Raw genomic sequence first — 23,376 nt, 5'->3', positions numbered from 1 at the left:
TGCGGAGATGCAGGGCCCGAGAGCCCGTCGCGCACCCGCCCCGCCGCAGGTACAGCCGTATCGCGGGCGGCTGGGACCTGTTGCCGCGCGCGCTGCTGAGCTCGCTGTCGGGGCCTGTGCTGCTGCACACGCCCGTCGTGGCGATTAAGCAGGGGACGCACGAGGTGAGCGTGTACTTCGAGCCCTCGCGCCGGGCCCGGAATCAGAAGTCCTTGACGGCCGACGTGGTGCTGCTGACGGTGAGCGGGCCCGCGCTGCAGCGCATCACCTTCACGCCGCCGCTGACGCTCAAGTGGCAGGAGGCAGTGCGCGCGCTGCATTACATGCCGGCCACCAAGGTGTTCCTGAGCTTCCGCCGGCCCTTCTGGCACGACGAGCATATCGAAGGCGGCCACTCGAACACCGACCGACCGTCGCGCGTGATATTCTATCCGCCGCCTGGCGAGGGCGCGCTGCTGCTCGCCTCGTACACGTGGTCGGACGCGGCTGCCACGTTCGCTGGCCTGAGCCTGTCCGAAGCCCTGCGCTTGGCGCTCGACGACGTGGCGGCGCTTCACGGGCCCATCGTGTACCGGCTCTGGGACGGCAGCGGCATCGTCAAGCGCTGGGCGGAGGACCCGCACAGCCAGGGCGGCTTCGTGGTGCAGCCCCCGATGCTCTGGCGAACCGACAAGGACGAGGATCAGGAGTACGATTGGGCGGTCCCCCACGGCCGCATTTACTTCGCCGGCGAGCACACGGCCTACCCGCACGGCTGGGTGGAGACGGCCGTCAAGTCGGCACTGCGGGCCGCGGTCTTGATCAACGGCCGGACCAGCAGCTGGAACGACCCCCGGACCATCAACAGCATGGGGCATGTGCACGTGGCGCCCGCCCACCACCACCCGCGCAGCCTCGAAAGGGGGCGGGGCACCCACTCTCCAGCCTTACATGCCGTCACCGCTCCGCACACGACCCAAAAGAGGACCGAATATTAAAGTATTTTTGGAAACAGCAGTGTGGTCCCGCCCCCTCCCTGGCTCAGTCGCTTCCCCAATTTGCAGGAGCAAAACCATTAGCCCTCGCGGTAGAAGGGGCTGCGCCTATCCTGGAGCCCCAGAAGCTGTCCTACTTCTTCCTGGGCCGCGGGCTCCGTTTGGGGGAGTAGGAGGTACAGGATGGACACTGCTTTGCGCCACCGGTAAATGGTAATCACAGTGCCCCACAACGGCTGTCACGACACAGTGGGAACCTTAAGCAAGTAACAAAAAGCCCAGCCGACACTGGGTTAAACACGAGTTTATTTTTCTCATAACAAGAAGCTGGTAAGTAGGGCCCCAGAGGGAGCAGCCCCGCAGGCCCTTCCATCTCGGTTATGTCCGGGATGTGCCCCTGCACCCCATCCTCACTCCTCCAAAAGCCCCAGACTCAAGCAGGTAAGGGAGCCCTGCCTCCACAAACCGCCACCACTCACCCGCAAGGGGCCTCGTCTTAGGCCTCACTGGCCGGGTCAGGGTCACAGTGGTCAGACATCGACTCTGCAGAGTGGTCAGAGGAGACCACGAGTCACCACCCCCTCTCGATCCAGAGCCAAGCCGGTGTGGTGGCCTCCCCGCTCCACCTACTCGAGGCCAACCAGATAGGAAAGTGTCAGTTTCAAGAAACCAGCTAAGAGAAGGGAGGCCTGGTGGAGAGCCCCGCCCCTCTTTGCGCCTCCCCTCCCCAGCCTCCGGGAGGGGCGGGGTCGTGGGGGGAAGCTGGATAAAGTGTCTGGTGCTGAGCAGGCCGCCTCGCCCAGCACGGTTAAGAGTCCGCACATTCCTCCTCCTCCTCCTCCTCCTCCTCCGGCAGGATTTCCAGGCTGCTGTCAGGCTGCGGGACTGTGTCCACGGGGGGCGGCGGAGCCGGTGGGGCGCGGGTGGGCGACAGCGGCAGTGGGGAGGCAGGTGGCGATGGGCTCTGGGGCTCTGCGGGGGGCGCCAGGCCTAGGATCTCCTGCACGTTGTGGGGCAGCTCCTGGCGGGTTGGCGGGTAGGGAGCGAGAAGTCAGAGGTTTGCTGGGGGTTGGGGGGCTATCGGGAGGGGTCAGGGACTCACCCGGCAGGCGGTCAGCTGCCGGTAGAGGGCCTCGGCCCGCGTCAGCACGTCCTCCACGCTCAGCTTCATGGTCAGCTCGTTGATGTGCTGCGGGTGGGGGTGGGTCAGGCCTGCCTGCCTGCAAGCACCCAGCCACCACCGCCCCAGCACCTACTCTGTGCCTCGTGCTGGGGTACAACTGAGGGAAGACAGACCGGGCTGGCCCTTTTGGGGCTCACAGTGGAGCTGGGGGATCAGGAGAGGTCATGTTCTCTCCGGCTGCTTGCCAGGTGCAGCATTCAGAGAAGGAAAAGGGCACCGAGCCCCACCGCCACGGCCCCGCCCCACATTAATGCACTGGGGTAGGGGCAGGTGGCCCACTCATGCATGGGCCACATGCTCTGTGAGGACACTGCAGGGAGCCAGGGATAATGGGGTAGGAGACAGACAGACCCCGTCTCCTGGCCACCGTGCTCACAGCTTAGCCAATCGTACTTTCCACAATCCTATTTTGAGTACCTACTACCGAAAGGTACTGTGGCACAGGGGCAGGGCCAGCCTCCACGGAGTTCACACCCAGATGATGTGTCTTCTCCACACAGGTCAGGACGGGCAGGGGGAGGGAGGGGACTGGGAGGGAGCCACGGTCTCACCTTGAGGATCTCATTGGACCCGAAGCCTGAAAGCATGAGGGTGTCCCGCTCCATGTCCAGGATGGCACAGGCCACCAGCAGGTGCAGATTGGGGCCAGGGAGCCCCGTCCACAGCACCTAGCAGTGCCCAGGGGAGGGGTCACTGCAAAGCCTCTGCCTCAGGTCCCACCCAGGTCTGCCCCACGCCCTGCCCACCTCCCACCAACCTCCCTGCCCCATCCACTGGCAGTACAGCCAATCCATTTCTCCTTCTCGGCCCTCCCACCCCAACTGGCTGGCTCACCTCCCACAGCCGAAGGACATCCGGGAAGGGGAATTCCCTCTTGAACCAGATGAGCAGCCACCGGAAGCAGAAGCAGAGAGAGCCAGAGTCCTGGGAGTCTAGGGGAGGACAGCGGTGGGAGAGGCGGCACTCAGCTGAGAGCAAGCTCAAAATCAACTCCAATCCTGCTCTAATTCACAGGGCGCCCGGTGGTCGGACTGGACTCTAAGAAGTCACCCTGGCTGTAAGAACCCGCACGAGTCTACGCAAGTGGAGGGACAGCTTCAGAGCGGGGACAGGGACGCTCAGCGCCAGCAGGAACCTTCCCATCCTGCCTTCCGGGCTCCAGATGAGGTGAGCTAGCCCCGTGGTCTCCGCTCTCATGTGGAAGGGAGGCAGTAAGACCAGTCCACTCAGGGAAAAAATCTATTCAACATCCAAAGCTGGGGGAGGTGTGAGGAAACTGGCCCTCGTGTACACTGCTAGCAAAAACGTAAGCTGGTAGAACTTTCTGGGAAAGCAGTGATGAAGACAAATGTTTCAAAAGATGTAAAAATGTGTACTTCAGTGGATACAATATCACTTCTTGGAATTTAACCTAAAAAAATAACCCACGAATATAGATTCATCACGGTGAAAAGCTACAAATAACCTAAAAGTCCAGCAGGTCAGGTTAAATCTATTTTTATACATCATTAAGATGGACAGAACACCATGTAGTCGATAAGACTGATAATGTAGGGCTTCCCTGGTGGCTCAGTCGTTGGGAACCTGCCTGCCAATGCAGGGGACATGCCAGGGGACACGGGTTCGAGCCCTGGTCCAGAAAGATCCCACATGCCGTGGAACAACTAAGCCCGTGCGCCACAACTACTGAGCCTGCACTCTAGAACCCACATGCCACAACTACTGAGCCTGCGTGCCACAACTACTGAAGCCCACGCACCTAGAGCCCGTGCTCTGCAACAAGAGAAGCCACCGCAATGAGAAGCCCGCGCACCACAATGAAGAGTAGCCCCCAGGGGCTTCCCTGGTGGCGCAGTGGTTGAGAATCTGCCTGCCAGTGCAGGGGACACAGGTTCGAGCCCTGGTCTGGGAAGATCCCACATGCCGCGGAGCAACTGTACCCGTGAGCCACAGCTACTGAGCCTGCGCGTCTGGAGCCTGGGCTCCGCAACAAGAGAGGCCGCGACAGTGAGAGGCTGCGCACCGCGATGAGTGGCCCCCGCTTGCCGCAACTACAGAAAGCTCTCGCACAGAAACGAAGACCCAACACAGCCAAAAAATAAATCAATTAATTTAAAAAAACTGTTAAAAAAAAAAGAGTGGCCCCCATTCGCCACAACTAGAGAAAGCCCGCGCACAGCAACGAAGACCCAACACAGCCAAAAATTAAAAAATAAATAAATTAGCTTATCATCATCTGCATTCAAAAAAATAGTACGAGCAACAGCAACTTTAACTTTCTTTTCTTTACGTGAATTCCCTGCATTTTTTATATTGAACAAGCAATGCAGTCAAATTTAAAAGCCGAAATGCAGCAGTCCCCGCCCCAGCAGCCCAGAGAACCAGTTTCCAATCCAGGCTCAGGGGTGACTGGAGATGAGAGCTGGTTGGAGATGAGGAGTGTGAGGAGCTGCGCCCAGGTCCTTCGTCTGAAAAGCCTGACAGCACACGAAGGAGCCACCTCAGCAGGCAGCGGGGGCGCGTTTGGCAGGGGTAGGGGGCCCACGTCTGCATTCGTTGAGGTTTTGCTCCAAACCACAGTCCTGCTTTTACATATCAATTCTGGGTTCTGTGGGGATGTTTCTCTTGCTTGCACCACGTCCAAACATCCTGGACATTGTCTGTGGCCACTCCCAGAGACTCTGCAGCAAGGTGTGTGGGCCCACCATCATCCCCTGCCTACCCGCCAAGACACGTACCCAGGAAGTCGCAGAGCGGAGGGTCCAGCACCCTCAAGAGGAGCAGGAGTTGCCCGAGTTGCCGCTTCATCGTCTCCTGACTCTCCTCAAAGTTCCCATGCTGTGGGAGGGAGGGCCACGTGAGGAGCCAGACCCCAGCTTTTGAGGGGGCCTGTCTCCCAGCCCTGCCGAGCCTCACCACGAGCTCCATGAAGCCACAGAAACACCAGAAGGCATCCACCTCGTTCTGAGTGACGTAGAGGATCGGGGAGAGAAGGTCACTCATGCCCTGGACGTAGCCTGTGGGGACATGGGGTCAGGGCCCAGCCGAGGCCTGCAGCGCGCTCCCCCTGCAAGGCCAGCCCCCAGCAACTGCCCCCGGGCTGTGCCGCACCGAGGTCAAAGTGGTACATGCAGTAGGTAAGGAGGATGTCGTTCAGCAGGCCCAGCCCCGGGTTCTCGGGGCCCTCATAGAACTTGTTGTTCCTATCGGTGCGGCTCACATCTCTCTCTGTGGGGACAGGGGGCAAAGCGCAAAGGCGTGAAAGGTGAGCCCTGTCCCTGCCGGCCGGCCGCCAGCACACCTAGGCAGGTGTGGGTCATCCAGAGACCATCTTGAACGCTCTCACGTGAGGTACTGTGCTTCACACTCACCAGCTCGCCACACCCTCCCAGCAGCGGACAGTTACTAAACCATCAACAGATGGGGAGACTGCGGCCCAGGGAGGTAGGATCACTTGCCAAGATCTCACAGTGAGTAGGTGGTAGATTTGAACCCACGGAGCCTGGCTCCCCTCCCGTGCTCCCCCATCCCCGACCCCAGGGCCACTCACCCCTGCTCACACCCGTCTCACTCCCCTCCATCCCTACAGATGGCCTTGCTCCTGCTCTTAGGGAGACAGGGGGCTCCCTCGGGCCCCTCCCAGCTGTTTCTGGTCTCACCATCCCACCCTTGCCCCCCACCAACCAATGAGGCTGCGGTATCCGTGCAGCAGTGAGTTCCTCCGCTCCTGCTCCGGGCTCACAGATTTCCACTGCAGCTTCATTCGGAAATACTCGTCCCTGAGGGGAGCGGAGGAGTGAGATGTAGGGACACCCCCCGCCACCTCATCCTACAGGGCTCAGCCTAGCTCACCGCCCCTGTGCTTCCCCTTCCCCACATCTCTCATGACACACAACACCCTTGGGGGGTTTTTTTGTTGTTGTTCAAAGTCTGTCACCCCCATTGGACAGAGAGCAGCAGGGGCAGGACCGGGACACACGGCAGAGGCACAAGATATACCAGGAACGACGAGAGGTGGCCCCATGGGGTTAGGAAGCCCGCTGCAAAGCGGTGACCACTGAAACGTCACGGCGCCAGAATGAAAACGGCATCGGGGATGGGCTCTGGGCCCTACAGGGGCAGGGCCTGGCCCACTGCCTCTGTCCCCGCTGTGCTCAGGTCGACGGCCCGTCTGTGCACGCGTAGCGCGCCGGTGCCGGGCCGCCCACTGGGATATGCTGTTGATCAAAAACCTCCAGTCGACCCAGGAGGCCAGAGGCTGCAGCGCAGCAGGGCAGGAGCCACGGCGTCTCACTCACGTTTTCTTGCGCACGTGGGCCTTGTGCTCCTCGGCTGAGCCCTCCCAGCTCAGGTACCCGAGGAGGAACTTCCAGGCCTCGCGTCGCAGGCTGGGGCTCAGACCCTGGAGGGCAGAGGGCAGCTCAGACGGGCCTCCCCTTGGCTGCCCGCCGACCCTGCCCACCCACTCGGCTCCTCACCCCTGAGAAGATGCGGGCTTTCAGCTCAGGGACCTGCTGCAGGCGGCCCTCGGGGCCCATGCGGCGGGCCCACTCCTCCTCCGTGACCGGAGGCGCCCGCTCCACAGCCGGCCTCGGCCCTAGCTCCACCTGGGGGACACAGGACGAGTGAGCCCAGGGCCTCGGCCCAACAGCGTTCCCCAGCCCACCGTGGGCCACTCCGAGTCAGCTCAGAGCCCTTCTAAGTTGCACGGACGGACAGAACGTCTGGGGCAGGAAGCATCTCCTTGGCTGGGTCAGTGAAAAAGTCACCCCCCAAGTCAGGAAAGCCCCCCCAGTAATAGTAGGCACCAGGTGCACAGGCTACAAGCACCTTCCAGCAAGTCACTCATGAAACCCGATGAGGGCGATGCTGTTATCATCCCCATCTCACTGGGGAAACAGAGGCCCAGGGAAATGCAGTCCCATGCCCACGGTGACCGCCAAAGAGCAGCAGCGTCCACCCTGATACTCACACAGGAAATGACCTCAAACCCGGGCTCGGGTTCGTCATCGGGGGCTGGAGGCAGGTCAGGGGAGGCCCCCTCCTGGTGCGGCTGCAGGGCTCCGCGGAAGAAGTTGGTCACACGGGAGAAGCTGCTGAAGGTGGTGGAGTAGGGGTCCTGGAAGAAGCGCTGGGGACAGGGCCGAGGGGCGGTCACCGTCCACCCTCCCTGCCTGGCCTTCACGGCCCGCCCTTCCCTGCCCACACCGGCCAGCCTGGCGCTGGGGACTCACAGACACCACGTTGGAGCTGTCCTGGTCAAACAGCTGGAGGTGGTGGAAGGAGTTGGAGAGGGCCGAGGAGTCATGGGGGAAGACAAGGTAGAGGCGGGAGTCCTGCGGGGAGCTGCGGGCAGGGCATCTGGGTGACACACAGGCAGGGTGCCCGCTTTTTCCTTTTTTTCTCAGTGTCCCGACTGCCCATGGGGAATCCCTCATCTCAGGCCTGAGACCCCAGCTGGACCCCAGGGATGGCACAGGCCCCAGGGCTGGTCAACGAGGGCCTTCCACCTCCCTGGCCAGGGTGACTGCCTCAGGGATAGGCCAACGAGAAGCAGCCCCAAGATGCTGCTGGAATGTGGGAAAAGAGGTGCTTTCTACCCACCAGGGCCCCCAGAGAATGACAACAAACTCAGAAAGAAAAAGAGCAACTCTTTCTGCACTCTGGGACCCGGGTCCCGCCTGATGTCAAACTGCCCTTTGATGTTGCAGTTACACGAGCCACTCAAGTCTCTTTTTCCTGCCTTTAAATCAGTCTGGGTTGTATTACTTTCACAGCCCTGAGAGAGTCAGGCTGCATCCCTGGAGGGGTGGGGCCTGGGACAAGGCTCACCTGGCCAACAGTAGGTAACGGCTGAGGACACGGAGCAGGGCGCGGGTGCCCCCGCGGTGGAAGTGCAGGGCGGGCAGGGAGCCTCCGGCCTGCGTGACCAGAACCAGGTATGCCCAGCTGAGGCCCGGCTTGGAACGGCGGATGGACTTGAGCTCCCCCAGACTCACGGAGAAGGCCCAGGAGCCCCGGGGGGAGCTGGGCTCTGCACCTAGGGGGACAGCAGCGTCGGGAGCAGGTGGGGGTCGGGAGGCGGGGGTGTGTGGAGCCAGAGGCGGCTCAGGCATCTCCTGAGAGCCCACTGCGAGCCAGGCCCCAGGCCCTCTGGGAAAGGAACCCAGTAAAACTGGAGGGGAGCCTGGGGGATGCGTGCCTGCCCCCCAAATCTCCCCATGTCTGTCCCCTGCCCCCCCCCCAACCCTGCCTGTCTCACCTCCAACCCTCTCTTCACTCTAGACCTCTCAAGCCACAGCAAAAAGGCTGTGGTTTCCTAAACACACCCAGTGCCCCACACCTCTGGCCTTACCCCCGCTGCTCTCTCTGCAGGGAGAGAAAACTCTCAAGCATCCTTCAGAGCTAGGCTGTGGCACCACCCGTTCCTGGAAGACTCCTCTGCCCCCTACGGGGTTAGATACCTCCTCTGGTGCCCCCAGCACCCTGTGCGACTCCAGGATGGCCCGAATTACCCTGTCACCCTGCAACCATCACCGCCACAGCCTGGAAATTCCATGGGCAGGACTTACGTGGAGGTGCCCACAGCCAATCAGGGAGCCCGGCCTGATGAGCAAGGCTGCAAACCTCAGGGACGCTGGCCACGCTGGACCTGGGCTGGGGACCGCCCTGCACCCCCCACCCACTCACCTGGGACTGGAGGCCACTGTGGGTGGCCATCTTGACTGTGGGCAGCACAGCCCATGGAGCCATGACCACTGAGGGTAAGTCGTGTCTCCGCCTGCCCCCACCCAGGGGCAACAGTTTAGTCTACCTCTCGTGGGCTCTGAGTGGCGGTGCCGTGGCCGCACGGTGCTGATGACGGCCCAGTCGGGTTCATAGCCGGGGTCAAAGGTTGGTTCCTCCTCAGAGGTGCAGGAGTCTCCCCCACTGGTGTCCTTGGGGGAAGACAGGAAAAGAGACTGAGGGACTGTGGATTCAGAGTTTCCAGATCTGAGCCTCGAGGCCACCCTGGGAGGTAGCCCCATTGAACAAAGAGGGAAACTGAGGCACGAAGAGGGCACAGCGCTTGCTCTCAGGGTCGGTCACCCAATGCGGCCAGGGAATGGGCCAGGATTTGAAGCCAAGTCTCACGGTGGCTCTAACCAAAGCACCCCCACATAAAAAGCAGACAGCTAGGCAGGGGCTGGGGTGCTTTGCAGTCAGACTGCCAGAGGTCACTGTGCTTAAAATAAGTAGGTAGGAGTTACTAGAGTAACTCAAATCAGGACCACAATCAGATACGACTTCACACCCACTAGAATGGCTAGAATAAAAAAAGACAGGCAATAGCAAGTGTTGGTGAGAATGTGGAGAAACTGGAACCTCTTACACTGCTGGTAGGATTGTAAGATGGTGCAGCCACTGTAGAAAACAGTCTGGCAGGTCCTCAAAAGGTTAAACGTGGAATTACCATATGACCCAGCAATTCTGCTCCTAGGTATACACCCCAGAGAAATAAACATGAACACCCACACAAAGACCTACACATGAACGTTCACAGCAGCATATTCGTGACTGCCAAGAAGTGGAAACAACCCACTGTCCATCGAACTGATGAATTAACAAAATGGGTAGATCCATACGATAGAATTTTATTCAGCAATAAAAAGGAAGGACGTTCCGATAGATGCTACAATATGGATGAACCTTGAAAGTAACCTAAATAAAAAAAGCCAGTCACGAAGAACCACATAGAGTATGATTCCATTTGTATGAAATATCCAGAAAAGGCAAATTTATAGAGACAGAAAGCAGGTTAGTGGTTGCCAGGAGCTGGAGGAGGGGAGTACAGGTACAGGGTTTCTTTCAGGGATGATGAAATGTTCCGGAATTACACGGTGGTGATGGTTGCAAACGTGTGTGAATACTAAAAACCACTGAATTATGCACTTTGACAATTTTAAGTTTTCATAAAGCTTGAATTTTTTTGAGTCTGATGGTAAGTGAATTCTATCTGAATAAAAGAAAAAAATAGGTGGCTCGTATTTTGTTATGAAAGTAACATGAAGTGCCCAGCATGGGGCCAGCTGGTGGCTGCTTTTATTGACATGAGCTCAGGGGCCTGTTGGGCAGATTCAGGGAAACCATGCAGAGCAGGGCCATGCTGAGGGTCAGAGTGCAGTAAAAGCCGATGACGCTGGCCATGAGCCGTGGAGGAGGGCAGGGAGGGGACAAAATGTGTGAGGATTGCAGCAACTGGGAGAGAATTCACAGCTCGTGTGTCTTCTTCCTCTATGGGAACGGCTAGAAAGGTAAAACATTTCCCAGGCTCCCCTGAAGTTGCGTTCCAGGCACAAGAGCCTACCAATCAGATGCACTCAGATCTACAAAGTGGAAATTGGATAAGGGCAACTTCCTGCCACTCTGGCTGGTGTTTGGCTGACAAGGAAAAAGGAGGAGTCTCATCTCTGTCTTCATCTTCCTGCACACAGAGCGGTAACTGGGGCAGCAGTGGGGCCGATTAGCAGCTCTGATGGTAGTATTCTCGAACTTGACAACTCCAATGACAGTCCCATTCCCTACAGCCCTGCCCTCACTGGATCGCAGCTCCCCTGGCAGGTCAGTTCTGCAGTGTCAGTCCTATTCCTCTAGCTTCTGTAAAAATTCTGTAAGCCTCCACGTCTCTGCATTTAACCCCTTGCTGCTTAAAGTAACTGGAGTGTTTTGTGACTCTTGCAGTAAAACCCTGCATGATTAGAAGGACTCAGACTGTGGGTCTACCCCACAGCCATTTCTGCTGGATATTCCAGACTGACAAGCCACTCCCACAACGGAAGCTGAAATATCCCAATATCCACTTTCCCAGCCTTCCCTGCATTTCTGAATGGCCTAGGGACCCAACTCTGCCCAGTGGAAGCTGAGGGTACATCCGCAGGGAGTCTGAAGAAGGGAATTCCTGATAAAAAGGCACCTACAGGAGTGAACACCCTATTCAGGTTAGCCTCTATGTGCTGTCAAGGGAGGACATGGTGTTTGGAACTGTGGCAGCCAACCAGGGCCATGAAAAGAAGACCAAGGAATGGCAGGGACACCTGTCCACAAGCTGCCAAACCAGCCCCTGGCAAAGCCATCTGTGCCCTCCCTGTTTTGTGACATGAAGAATTTGATAATTTTGCCAGTGTTTACACAAAATAATGATAATTAGTGTGTTGTCTGTCAAATGTTTGCAGCTCTCCACCCCTCGGGCATACAGTAGGATTACAGCTCATTGAACTCTACTGGCTGAGTGGAGACATGCAACTCGTTCTGGCCAAACGGCTGGGATGTATCACTTCCAAGATGGACTGTTTAACTGCCAGGGAAAAACTTCTAGAGATCTCTTTCCCTCTGCCACAAGGAATGAGACCTTTAAGATGCTGGCTGCTCTAGCAGCATGCTTCCTTGAGTAATCATGAGGAGCAGAGCTCTTTTGCCAACCTGAGATACACATGTAGAGTGAACAAAAACAGTTAAAAAGGCTGGAGCTCCAGCAGCCCTTCTGGACCAGAAGGCAGCCTTAAGAACAGATGCCACATGTTGAGGATTACAGAGCAATGTTGGAAGGAAGCTGAGTCATTGATAACATATGAACCTATACTGCTGACTTCTGGGCTTTGTAAAAAGAGAGAAATGAGCTGTTATCTTGTTTAGGTCGCTGGTATTCCTGTTTCTATTACATACAACCAAATGCAACTCCTAACTGACGCAAAGCTTTCTGGAAAACCTCTTGTTTTTACTGATAAAAAGGACAGATATGATTGGTACCCTGCTGGCCCCTTTTTCCTGCCTTAAAAGGCAGATGCAATGGCTGCAGCTGAAGTGGTCATTTAAACACCACTAGAGCAAGCACAGTAGGTTCTCAGCAATCCAAGCCTTGATGTCACTAGCCAAGGATAGCAGCCTCATACCATTTGGAGTCTTGTGAGGTGAAAGAAACAAACTTGTTTGCTCACTGTGTTGTCAGCTCAGTTTTGTGTTCCTTGGAGCTGAATGTATCCTGAATTTATATGTGTCCTTCCCATTGATGCCTGTCTCAGTGGGTTTCTGTTATTTGAAAATAAGAGCGCCAAAGAGGACAGCAATATTCTTAAGAAAGGCACTCAGACTGCCTGTGAGGTTGGTGAAAATGCAAAATCCTGGTTGCTGCTACTTCAACTTCCATAGGGGAGGCTCTGGAATCTCCGTTTGAAACCCCATGGCCCCAGCTGAGGCTTCATCCTCTCTTCCTGGCCCGTCACACTGGCCTCCTCCCCGACCTCCCAGCCCCCAATCTCCCTCCATTTGGTCCTTCCATCCATCTCCCACATGATCCCACAGATGGGGCTTTCCATACCCATACCTTTCCCCTCCCAAGGCTAACCTTGGCCCCCAGGACAGGGTCCAAGCTTCTCAGCCTGGCATTTCAGGCCCAACTATCTTTCCAGCAAAACCCTCTACAGAGATATCCCACGTTCCGTTCTGCCCTGAAACACCCTTCTTCCTCCTGTCCCTGAAATATATTGTTTTTTGGGTTTTTTTTTTGGCCGTGCTGTGTGGCATGTGGGATCTCAGTTCCCCAACCAGGGACTGAACCCATGCCCCATGCAGTAGAAGTGCAGAGTCTTAACCACTAGACCACCAGAGAAGTCCCCACTGAAATATATTCTTGCCTGCTTCTCATCTCTAGAGTCCTAGCCCAAATGTCTGCTCCCCAGAAGGAGACGTGCTCTGGAGTCAGTATGTGTGGGTTCAAATCCAAGTTCCAATACTTCCTAGCTTTTCTGACCTCAGGAGAGGATGAGAGGATGAGGTTTCCTCTCATCGTGCCTCAATTTCTCAAAAACAGAATGAGGGGTGAGGGAGGACTTAGGCAGTGTCTGGGTTGGATTCATCTCTGGGTCCCAGCACCATCCAGCACAAGGGCCTGACAAGGAGACATCTGGAAATGAGAAGGGCGAGGTGTTGTACCCGGGGAAGGAAGGAATCCTGGCGAAGTGGATGAGTAGCCTCTGTCAGGTCTTGTTCCCTCTCTGGACACGATGGCAAGACTGCCCAAGAAAAAATGCCACACTCTGTCAAGTCCTTATGGGCTGAGAGCCCGTGGAACCTGAATCCACAGGCTGAGTTGTCCTCTTGCACCCTGGCAGAGCTCTCCCAAGAAGCAAAGGGGGTGAGGAGGCAGGCAGCTACCCCCATGGCCACAAATCTCATAGTGTCTACTCTCTTTCCGTGAATGGGCATCTTCAGCCCCATTTCACAGAGGAGACAAAAGTGAGTGACAGAGAGAACTTAGGTCCCAACCAGGACCACACATGCTCCTAGGGTAGGTCTGGAATTGTATTCAAGTCCTTCAAATGCTTTCCACTGCCCCGACCTAGAAAAAAAGTAAGTGGAGAAAGGGGAAGCAAAGGTAGCCTACCTTCTTGGAGAAGAAGATTTGGGTGGAATCTCCAGCCTCCTCTACAGGAGCCCAGTGCAGGAGGACGTCATTGTCCTGAGGGAAAAAAGGAGGGGTTGGGAGTGCTTCACTCCAAACTCCCCAAACCATATTTCCAAACTTCCTCCCAGTTCTGGACCCTCAGCCTTAGAAAGCCACCTCTTCTTCTTAACCTCCCGTTGCTGACCTCCACACTATACTCCTACAGACGCCGCCTCCCTCCCGCTCTAGGCCTGCCCGAGCCCTGCTCTCTCCCGGCCTACCTTCTCCACAACACGGATGACGCCGGCGATGAGGGAGTCCGGGTCTTGGTGCTTCTTGGCACTGGTGTGCAGGTACACGCCTCCTTTCTCAAATACCACCTAGGAACGGGAACCATTGAGGGGCGGGGCCCAAGCGTGGGAAGACACTCAGGGGGCGGGGCTCAAAAGAGAGCCAATGGGAGCAGACCCGGGGGAAGAGCTATTCACCTTGGGGGCGGGGCCCAGGGTACATTTACCTAGAGGATGGGGCCCGGAGTGAAGCCTGTATAGCGCCAGGCTTCTCTGGCACTCCGGAGGATGGGGAGGGGAGAAAGGGGGAGTGCATTCCAAACTGGGTGAGCCGCAGGGGGCGGGGCTAAACGATATGGGTCTCCCTAGGGCAGTGGAAGGAAGGGTGACAGCGTGTTTATTAAGGGAATGGTGTGCTTGTTAAGGAGGTGCTGGGCTCCCAGATTCCCTGCAAGTCCTGAGAAAGAAGCAGACCACCGGAGGGCGGCGTTTCGCATAGACGGAAGCGAAACAACGCGTCTTCAGTGCTTACCCTGTAACCGGCGCCCTCCATAGCCGCGGCCGAGACCTCACTGCCCCGGCTCCCTCCTTTTCCGGGTCAGCGTGCTGTCACATCCGGATAGGAGACTCCCCTCAAGCCCAGACAGTGGTGGCGTCCCCATCTGTTCTAGAATAAGAATGGGTGTAACCATTTTTCAGAATGGGGTGGTTAAACTTGAACCACGAGGTATCAAGTCACGTCACAGACGCTAAAGGTGGAGCGGCCAGTGCGCAGGCGCAGCAAAACAGTCCTAACGTAGAAGTAAACAAGGGGGCGGGTCCAAGAGCTCCACCCCCTCGCTCAAACTGGCTTGGAAAGGCCTACTCCTTTCTCCATATTGTGTACTGGCATCGAAGCCAAAGAGATGCCATTTTGCTCGAGGGCACGGGCAAGGCCGGTCAGCTGCGGCCATGTTAATGCGGGGCAGTCCCATCTCTCTGCGGGGCGCGAAAGCAAGGTCCTAGAAGAGAGAAACGGTTAAAGAAAAAGGTGAGAGGAGCTGTACATCACACGAGGCCCCGAAGGACTCGGGTTAACGGGATGAAGCCGTCAGTATCCCCGGGGACGAAGCGGTCCCAGACGAATTCCTGAGTCACCGTCGAGAGAAAGCGTTCTGAGCCGCCATATTGAAGCTGGGCAAACCGAAGCAAGAAAGGATGCCATGTTGGATCTTTGCCTGCCTTGGTGCTGAGGGGGCTAGGTTGGAGAGAGAGCCCATATATACATTATGGGCAAATGATGCCAGGCTGGTTGCCATGTCATTAACGGGCCCTGCTTTCCACCAGTTCTGTGGAAGAGGTTATTATGGGGGAGGGACGTTAGGTCGCTTGCATTAGTATACTGTGGTCCTGAGTGTGCGTGTGCATTTTCCCCATATTTCTTGGGGAAATGTTTCCGAGCAAGCTGAAGCTTTTTTTTCACCATCTTTCTTATGGGCACCCTGCCGTCGCCATTGCTCCACTGTGATCCGGCGAAGCCCCCGTGGCCGCCATGTTGGTCTCGGGCAGCCGAGATAAGGGAGGCGGAGTGTGCAGAGTGGAGGCGGGCGAACCATGCGGAAGTGACGCAAGGCACCGCCATGTCTTTTGAGGGCGGCGACGGTGCCGGGCCGGCCATGCTGGCTACGGGCACGTGAGTGGAGGCGGCGTTGTGAACCGCGGTGTGGGGAGAATTTGGCCGTCCGGAGGAGAGGGGTGCTGGGAGGGCGAGCCGCTCGCGGGAGGAGTATAGCCAGCGTAGGTCAGAGGGCAGAAATCGCCCAGTGACCCTACGCTGAGCGCTGGAAAGGTGTCGCCCGCGGGAACCGTCGTGTCTGACCCGAGGCAACGCTTAGACAGCCTTATCCTCCGGTCTCTAGACCCACTAGGATCTTTACTTTGGCCGTGGACCATGTCCACAGGGTCGGGGGGTTACTCGGTGGGGCTTCGGGGCGCCCCTCACCCGTCCAAAGGCGGGACTTCCGGTCCTGGCCCCCACCTGGGCGGGCTTTCCTGTTTTCTTCCTAGAGAAGTGGGTCTTTCCCTGGACCCCCTGGCGAAATGGGGATTCTGAGCGGTAGAGAAAGACCCCGGACATTCACCTGCCCCCGGCCACTGGGTGCATCCTCGAGTTCCTCCCACCTTGGGGCGGGGGAGGGGTTTACTTCCAGTTTGACAGGTGGTGGGAGGGGACTTCGCTAGCATCCCTCATTCCTTGGGGGGCTTTTCCTCTTTCCTCATCTCTTCCTGGAGTCACTTTCCTCACTTCATCTCCTCACCTCATCCTAAAAGGTCAATCACCTTACCTGTCCCTTCCTCCTCCTGTGGAGGACAGGTCTTACCTCCCTCTCTCCCTAATCTTAAACACCTCCATTTGGAGGGAGGGAGGATCTTCCATCTCTAAGCTCCTTGGAAGATACAGAACTTCCTCCGGAAGCTGAAGGAGTGGGAGACTCTCCTGTGGGGTACTTGGCTTGGCTACTCTCCTGTTGGTCCTGGCAACTCTCCTGTTGGGTAACCGACGCCAGAGAGCTCCCAAGCCTTGGCAGAGAGAGCTGCGTGAGTCACCCTTCTCCTCTTTGAGGTGTGTGGGACCCTCATGACCCACTCACCCCCACTTCACTCTTTTCAGCTATTCTAAGCTATAGGAGTTTGATCTACTCTTAGAGATGTTGTCTAAGAAAGGAGTTGAATCTTGGTGTCCCAAGGGAGTGAGAGCCCCCTGACCTAGCACTACAAGGCTTTGTGACATTGGACCAGTCATTTCCCTGCCCTGAGCCTCAGTTTCCTCCATCAGATGGGGCTGACCCAAGGAGTGGCTGTGAGACCCTGTGCAGCTCCCAATTCTGTTGGCTTTTGGAGTCAGGCAGACAGCAGTCTCACCCACTTCTGCCCTTTCTAGCTGTGTGCCTTCTGGTCAGTGCCTTAAGCTCTCTGAGCCTCATTTTTCCCATCTGGACTAGGAGATCATAAATCTTTCCCCATAAGGTAGGCAGGATGGCATTTGGGATTAAGAGCAGGTTGCCAGATCCAGGTCCCAGCTGTCCATCTCTCTAGCTAAATGACCCCGGGCAAGATACTGAATCTCCCCAGGCCTCCATTTGCAACTGTAAAGTGGGGTGATCATAGCTCCTCCCTCACAGGGGTGGTGGGAGGGTGGAATGAGATTGTTGATGACACCCTCGGGTCCCTGCCTAGCCTGTGGGAGGTGTGGTATAAACCTGCTTCAGGGTCTGTCAGGACTGGTACTGGTTGTGCCTCACTGCAAGGGCTTTGTACTCGGTGAGCTTCAACTGTCTCATATGTAAGGTAACAGCTCCCACCTTTGTGGGTCAGGTAGGAGGGGAGATGACAGGTGCAGAGCCCCTGCACAGAGTAGGTGCTTAGGAAACACTGGCTTCTATGATCTTGAGTCACAAAGGGCCTGCGAATCGAAATCAAACTTCTGTGACCCTAGAGGGCTAGATCACAGCCCTGCTTGAATCCCTGCAGTGACGGGGAGCTTGCTGCCTCTCTGCGGAGGCTCCTCAGCGGCCCAGCAGGCCCAGCTCAACCACTGGTTTACAGGGAGAAGACAGGCACAGAGAAGGCCATTCAGTGGTGCAAGGTCACACAGCCGTCAGGGCAGGAAGCCAGGCCCCTTGTCCCTTGTTCCTCTCACCTTGTAAGGAGATGGATCCAAGCAGACTGTCTGCTTAGGGCTGACCTGTCCTGGGGCCACAGATCACTGACCTTGGGTTGCTCATATTCTGATGGAGGAGGCAGCCAGAGGTACAGCTGTCACAAGCTCGTGTGACATGAGCTATAGTGGAGGTAGCCCAGGGCATTGTGGGTCTAGGGAAGGCATCTGATCCCTACTGTGGGTCAGGGAAGACTTCCAGAGGACCTGCCGGAACAGTCTTGTAGGAAGTGCGAGAGCTTTGTGGGCAGAGGACAGCTGGCACCCCATTTTCTGCTCGACCCCCGCTCTCTGAGACCTACCATGTGCTGGGCAAGGCTGGTGTCTCAGAGATGAATCTGACGCCCACACTGGCTGGGGAAATGGATGTGGATCCAGGCAGTGCTCCCCAGAGGGATATGTGCTAGAACGGGGGTCACTCAGACATTGTGGGAGCTCACAGGTGGGGAGGGGCCAACCTGAGCTCTGGGTGAGTGCAGGAGTGACAAGTACATGGAGGACAAGTGGTCCCGGTAGAGGGGGTCCACCTTGACTAAAGGAGCGTGTAAGGATATGAGGCCGGGGGCAGGCCCTCCAGCGCCGGGCTAAGGGGCTGTGACCTTGTCCTGGGGATGCGGGGGAGGAGCAGAGGCAGCTGCAGGGGTAGAAGGACCCCCTGGGGGGCTGTGTGCCAGCTGGACTGGAGGCTGGGGCAATGGTCCAGGGCAGCACCGTCCATCAGAAATATGATCTGAGCCACCTGTATAATTTCAAATCTTGCATGAGCCACATTAAAAAAGTGGAAAGAAAACAGATGACATTCACTTTCACCCTATATTTTATTTAGTCAGCATAAATAAATGTGATCATTTCAACATTTAATCAACTTCAGATTGCTCATGAGATAGCTTACATCCTACCTTTTTGTGCTAAGTCTTGCAAACCCCGTGTGGATTTCACACTCGTGGCACCTCTCACTTTGGATCAGTTACAGCTCAAGTGCTCCCTAGTCACGTGTAGCTGATGGCTTCCATGTTGGACAGGGCAGGGCCAAGAGGAGAGAGCTGGGCTGCGGGGATGAGGGATGGGGCTGGGGGGAAGATGCGGAGCTCAGCTGGGATCAGGTGGAGAGGAGAGGTGGGGGTGGAGTCCAGGGACTGGTGGACACACGGGGCTGGGTGTGGACGGCGAAGTCAGCGAAGCCTCAGCCCACTGTGTCGTGCTCTGCCCCGCAGGGCGCGGATGGCGTCGGGGCGCCCCGAGGAGCTGTGGGAGGCCGTGGTGGGGGCTGCCGAGCGCTTCCGGGCCCGGACGGGCACGGAGCTGGTGCTGCTGACGGCTGCGCCCCCCCCGCCCCCCCGTCCGGGCCCCTGCGCCTATGCAGCCCACGGTCGAGGGGCCCTGGCCGAGGCTGCCCGCCGCTGCCTCCACGACATCGCCCTGGCCCACCGGGCAGCCGCCACCGCCCGGCCCCCCATGCCCCCACCAGCACCGCAGCCGCCCAGCCCTGCACGGAGCCCACCTCGGCCTACCCTGAACAGGGAGGAAGATGAGGAGGATGAGGACGAGCCAACGGAGACAGAGACCTCTGGGGAGCGGCTGGGTGTCAGCGATAATGGAGGTGAGAAGGACAGGGGCAGGGGCTGGGGGGGGGTCCTGGTAAGTTGCCTCCTCAGTGGGTTTTTCTGGAGGGGTACAGCTGGCCTGTCTCTGAGCCCTAATGTTCATGTAAGCTGCAGGCTTGCCTGTGACTCACTCTGTGACCTTGAGCAAGTCATTTCTCTTCTCTGAGCTTCAGTTTCCTTCCATCGTGTGTGAGAGCCAGCTCTGTGCTGGGAGACGCTGGGCACAGAGAAAGCCAACTTGGGGTCTTTTCTCTAGGGACTCTGGGTCTGGCCAAGGAATTGGAGTCCTGACATGAAGCAGTGCCCTGTGGAGGCCATGGCGGGGGAGGGAGCCTCCTGAGCCAGGAGCATGAGTAGAACAGAATTGTTTCCAAATCTGGGGTGCCTAATGCCTGTGAGAGCAAAGACAGGAGTTAAAGAGGAGTTAGGGGTACAAGCAACAGCTGAAGAAGCAACTGGCTGCATTGGGGGAAACGTGGAGGTTGGATGCTTCCCAGAGACTGCGCTGTAACATTAGGGCTTTGAAGAGTGAGTAGGAGTTCTCCGGCAGTGGGTGGGTGGGGGACTCAATAAGTAGTTACTCATTTGTTACTGTTACTACCAACGGCTGACTTCCTCACTGTTGCTGGAGAAACCCTCATAGGATTAAGGGCACAGACTCGAGCCAGGTGGCCTGGGTTCAAATCCTGGTGACACCACTTACTAGATTTGGGACTAAGCGCAAGTGAGTTAATCTCTCTGTGCCTCCAGGTCCCCGTTTGTCAAACAGGGATCATAATCATCTCATATTTCTTTCAGCCTGTATTTTGAGTCGGTTCATCCCAAACAGATCTTACAGATTTCATGTTCGTCCAGCCAGTTGCTTTCACCTGGGGATGTACCAGATAGAGAGAAACTGGATTTATTTCTGCCGAAGGCCAGTCAGATAACCAGGGGAAAGGTGTTCGTGGCAGAGGGAATAATTATTCCAGAAGCCCCGAGGCTTGCAAGGGCCTGGCCAGTGTGGGGAACGGAGAGGCGGTGGCAGTGGCCGGAGTCTCGAGCGCATGGAGTCCAGCGGGACTCAACTGGTCCGGGCCTCTAATGCCATCCACAGGACTCTTTGTGATGGATGAGGATACCACGCTCCAGGACCTGCCCCCCTTCTGCGAGTCAGACCCTGAGAGCACGGACGGTGAGTGTCACAGGCTGTCCCCATCCCTGGAGAGGGGGGTGGGGAGCTGGGAGGAAGGCAGCTGAAGACAGAGGCTGAAGTCCACCTTCTCTCCCAGATGGCAGCCTGAGCGAGGAGACCCCCGCTGGGCCCCCAGCCTACTCAGTGCCCCCAGCCTCAGCCCTGCCCACACAGCAGTACGCCAAGTCCCTGCCCGTGTCCGTGCCCGTCTGGGCCTTCAAGGAGAAGAGGACAGAAGCTCGGTCATCTGATGAGGAGAACGGGCCGGTGAGGGGCAAATGGGAGGTGGGGAGGAGGGTGTCAGGAAGGGCTCAGAGCTCTCTTCTCCAGGAAGCCCTCGGACGTGGATGCCACGTTTCTCAGGATTGATCCTCCCCTCCTACTCATAAGGCTGGCTCTTGGGCTAGAGCGCTGCAGTTTTAACTATCACAGCCTTGTAATGTGCCCCAGTGCCTTGTAGAGAAAGCAGCCTCTAATTTCCAGGAACAGTACCGTTTATAGAATACGTGGTCTGCGCAGGGCACAAGTATTTTAGTATCCCCTCCAGATTGGGAAACTGAGGCTCAGAGGGGTCAGATCACCTTCCACCCTCACCCCACATATTGCTGGCCCCTCCTGGAATTTGTGCCACCTCCCTTGTCCTCTGTTCCTCCCTCCCACACTGTCCTACACATGGAGTTCCTGGGCTGGCCTGGGTGGGTCCTTATCTCCCATCACTAAAGCTCCCTGAAGCAGAGGGGAAACTGAGGCACTGAGAATACACATGACTTCCTGAGACTCAGCCCATAAGGGGCAGCGCTGGGATTGGAACCTAGCTTACTTCTGGAAAAGAGCTATGGACTTGCAGGGAGGAGGCCTTGCATCCCATGGTTCCCCCTCCCTATGACACCTCACAGTGTCCTCATTTATAGACTAGCAGGGTCCATCAGCTGCTGCTGTCCTTGTTTATCACTGGTGGAAACACAGTTAATTAACTGAACCTTTGAGGCCTGAGTGCTGGGTCCTGGGCTGGCCTCTGAGAGGGCCCGGGTCCAGCTTCTGTTCGTGGCCTCTCCCATTCCGCTGGGCGTTAGGCCCAGCTCAGGGTGACAGGGGCCTTAAGGGAGGTAGTGCTAGGGCTGGGGCTGCAGGCAGAATGACAGGACCCCTCCTCAGTGGAGACTGACAGTGAGAGGGCTCCTTTCTCTACAGCGCTGGTGACATGGTCGTTCACCCTTCTTTAGCAATCACTGTGCTGATTATCTCAGAGCCTGTTATCAGCCCCGTTTTTCCGAGGGGAGACTGAAACCTAAGGAGGTAAAATCCCTGTTGACAGCTAGTGGGTGGCAGAAGCCTGATTAGAACCTGACTGAATCCCGAACCCGGATCCTTAGACGTGAGACCCTCTGGGTGCACACAGCCGTGATGGTCAGCAGACAGGCAGCACTTCCACTATGTGGAAGGACGGCGGTGAGACAGGCCTTTGTGTGTGCACATAGGAGGCGGAGAATGGGGGGGAGGAGAGGGGCAGGAAGGCTCTTTGAGGAGGTGGTGTTTTGAGTTGGGTGGCAGAGCCCTAAATGGAGCAGGACAGGGTGAAGGGCCTTCCTGGCCGTAGGCATCGCAGGGGCAAAAGTGCTAGGAGAGGACCTGGAGCCCAGGGTGTAGGCTCTGACCCCGGCCGTATCGCCGTTCCCGCAGCCCTCCTCGCCGGACCTGGACCGTATCGCGGCGAGCATGCGCGCGCTGGTGTTGCGGGAGGCCGAGGACACTCAGGTCTTCGGGGACCTGCCGCGGCCACGGCTCAACACCAGCGACTTCCAGAAGCTGAAGCGGAAATACTGAGGTCCAGGGAGCTTCCCGGCCCGGCGTCCGCCCCACCCCCACACTACACCCCTGCCCCGCCCCCGGGGCCCGCCAATCCGAGTCAGATCCGGGACCGGCCTCCCGGGCCACCAGGATTGACCAGCCCCTGCCAACCCCCGCCGCCCTTCCAGCCCACGACCGCTCCCGCGCGGATGAGCGATGCCTGTGCAGTTTCCCGATTGGGTCTGTTTTCTCTCTGCCCAGCGACAGATTCTTTCTATTAAGGGATTGTCTCGCTCCCCGATCGGGACGTGGCTAGTTGGCCAACTTCGTCGTTTTCCGCCTAGCAACAAGGGCTTTGCTCGCACGGCATTGGCTCCATTCCTGAAAGAGCACAGTCAAGCTCCAGGATTGGGTAGTGGCCCTCGACTTCAGCACGGTGAATGGGCAGCTCCTTCACTTGATTGGCTCGAACACTGTAAAGGGCTTGACCAATCTCCCGAGAGAGCCATCACCCTTCCTGAGTTCCCCCGCCTGATTGGTTCCACTTCTGGGGGCGTGGCCAACCCTCTTCCTGTGCCCAGGATTGGCCTGTGGCCTTAAATTTACGTTCTTTACACTACTGGGGCTGGGGTCGTCTTTTGCCGAAGTCCTGACAATTGTCCCTCTGGCCCCCTCAGGGATGGCCCGATCCTGTTCCTGCGTTTGACACCCTCTCATTGGTTCCATCCCACAACAGCCTGCCAATCAAACCCGTCCTTGCATCCAGGACGTTACCAGCTCCCGCCCCTCTCCCCCCACCCCCACAGGTGCCTTAAAGGGCCCTCGTCCACCCAAGGTGGGGGGCAGGGGGCCTCACTCTCCGGCCCTGGTGTGGGGGAGAGAGTGGGGGGTCGGGATCGGGAGTTGGGAGGGGCGCTCTGAGATTAAAGAGTTTTACCTCTGACAAATGAGTCTGAGGTGTGTTGTGGGTATTCATTTAACATTTTCTGAAGCCAAATTAGCAGCGTCTCATTGCTTCTCAGTGCAACGCTGGAAATTGGACTCGTCCCCATTTTACGAACAAGAAAAGAGAGGTTCATGGGGTGGGAGGAAGGATTCCATTCCTTCCTCGTATGATCGTGGAGTCCCAATCTTCAGGGCTTTGAGTGTTGGGATCGGAATAGTTTAATGAGTCGGTCTCCTGAGCCCACATAGTGCCCAGGAAAGCCAGGAACCTCCAGCTGAGGCCGGGAGTTTTCTGACTAACG

At 57.3% G+C, this 23,376-nt stretch overlaps 3 protein-coding genes across 6 annotated transcripts in view; 2 read left to right on the top strand and 1 right to left on the bottom strand.

Moving 5' to 3' along the window:
* Window positions 1–3,580, top strand: part of IL4I1 (interleukin 4 induced 1) — a 42,833-nt gene extending 39,253 nt beyond the window's left edge. Inside the window, exon 9 of the mRNA XM_073795669.1 lies at window positions 50–3,580. Coding sequence (XP_073651770.1) covers window positions 50–977 — 928 coding nt within the window. The 3' untranslated portion in view covers window positions 978–3,580. The remainder of the gene's footprint in view (window positions 1–49) is intronic.
* TBC1D17 (TBC1 domain family member 17) lies at window positions 1,263–14,558 on the bottom strand. Of its 2 annotated transcripts, none has more exons than XM_033845734.2 (17): window positions 14,399–14,558; window positions 13,858–13,956; window positions 13,577–13,651; window positions 8,972–9,095; window positions 7,990–8,197; window positions 7,392–7,518; window positions 7,130–7,288; window positions 6,636–6,764; window positions 6,456–6,559; window positions 5,842–5,936; window positions 5,269–5,385; window positions 5,074–5,174; window positions 4,896–4,995; window positions 2,992–3,089; window positions 2,709–2,825; window positions 2,077–2,163; window positions 1,263–1,995 (listed from the first exon to the last, which is right to left on the bottom strand). In XM_033845734.2, the coding sequence occupies exons 1-17, from the start codon at window positions 14,417–14,419 to the stop codon at window positions 1,783–1,785; spliced, it is 1,974 nt and encodes a 657-aa protein (XP_033701625.1). In that variant the 5' UTR covers window positions 14,420–14,558; the 3' UTR covers window positions 1,263–1,782. The 2 variants fall into 2 exon arrangements, with proteins under 2 accessions (XP_033701625.1, XP_033701626.1); XM_033845735.2 differs by having other exon boundaries at window positions 7,392–7,503; window positions 14,399–14,546.
* A 218-nt stretch (window positions 14,559–14,776) lies between these two features.
* On the top strand, window positions 14,777–23,056 carry AKT1S1 (AKT1 substrate 1). Of its 3 annotated transcripts, none has more exons than XM_033845752.2 (5): window positions 14,777–14,896; window positions 18,778–19,163; window positions 20,264–20,341; window positions 20,439–20,608; window positions 22,022–23,054. In XM_033845752.2, the coding sequence occupies exons 2-5, from the start codon at window positions 18,785–18,787 to the stop codon at window positions 22,163–22,165; spliced, it is 771 nt and encodes a 256-aa protein (XP_033701643.1). In that variant the 5' UTR covers window positions 14,777–14,896; window positions 18,778–18,784; the 3' UTR covers window positions 22,166–23,054. The 3 variants fall into 3 exon arrangements, with proteins under 3 accessions (XP_033701643.1, XP_033701641.1, XP_033701640.1); XM_033845750.2 differs by lacking the exon at window positions 14,777–14,896 and adding an exon at window positions 14,915–15,538 and having other exon boundaries at window positions 22,022–23,056; XM_033845749.2 differs by lacking the exon at window positions 14,777–14,896 and having other exon boundaries at window positions 15,557–19,163.
* Window positions 23,057–23,376: the final 320 nt, after the last annotated feature.

The sequence above is a fragment of the Tursiops truncatus genome, chromosome 19 (genome assembly GCF_011762595.2).
Source record: "Tursiops truncatus isolate mTurTru1 chromosome 19, mTurTru1.mat.Y, whole genome shotgun sequence".
NCBI lineage: Eukaryota > Metazoa > Chordata > Mammalia > Artiodactyla > Delphinidae > Tursiops > Tursiops truncatus.
Note: the sequence above shows the minus strand (reverse complement) of the source record. Positions and strands in the feature narration are given on the sequence as shown.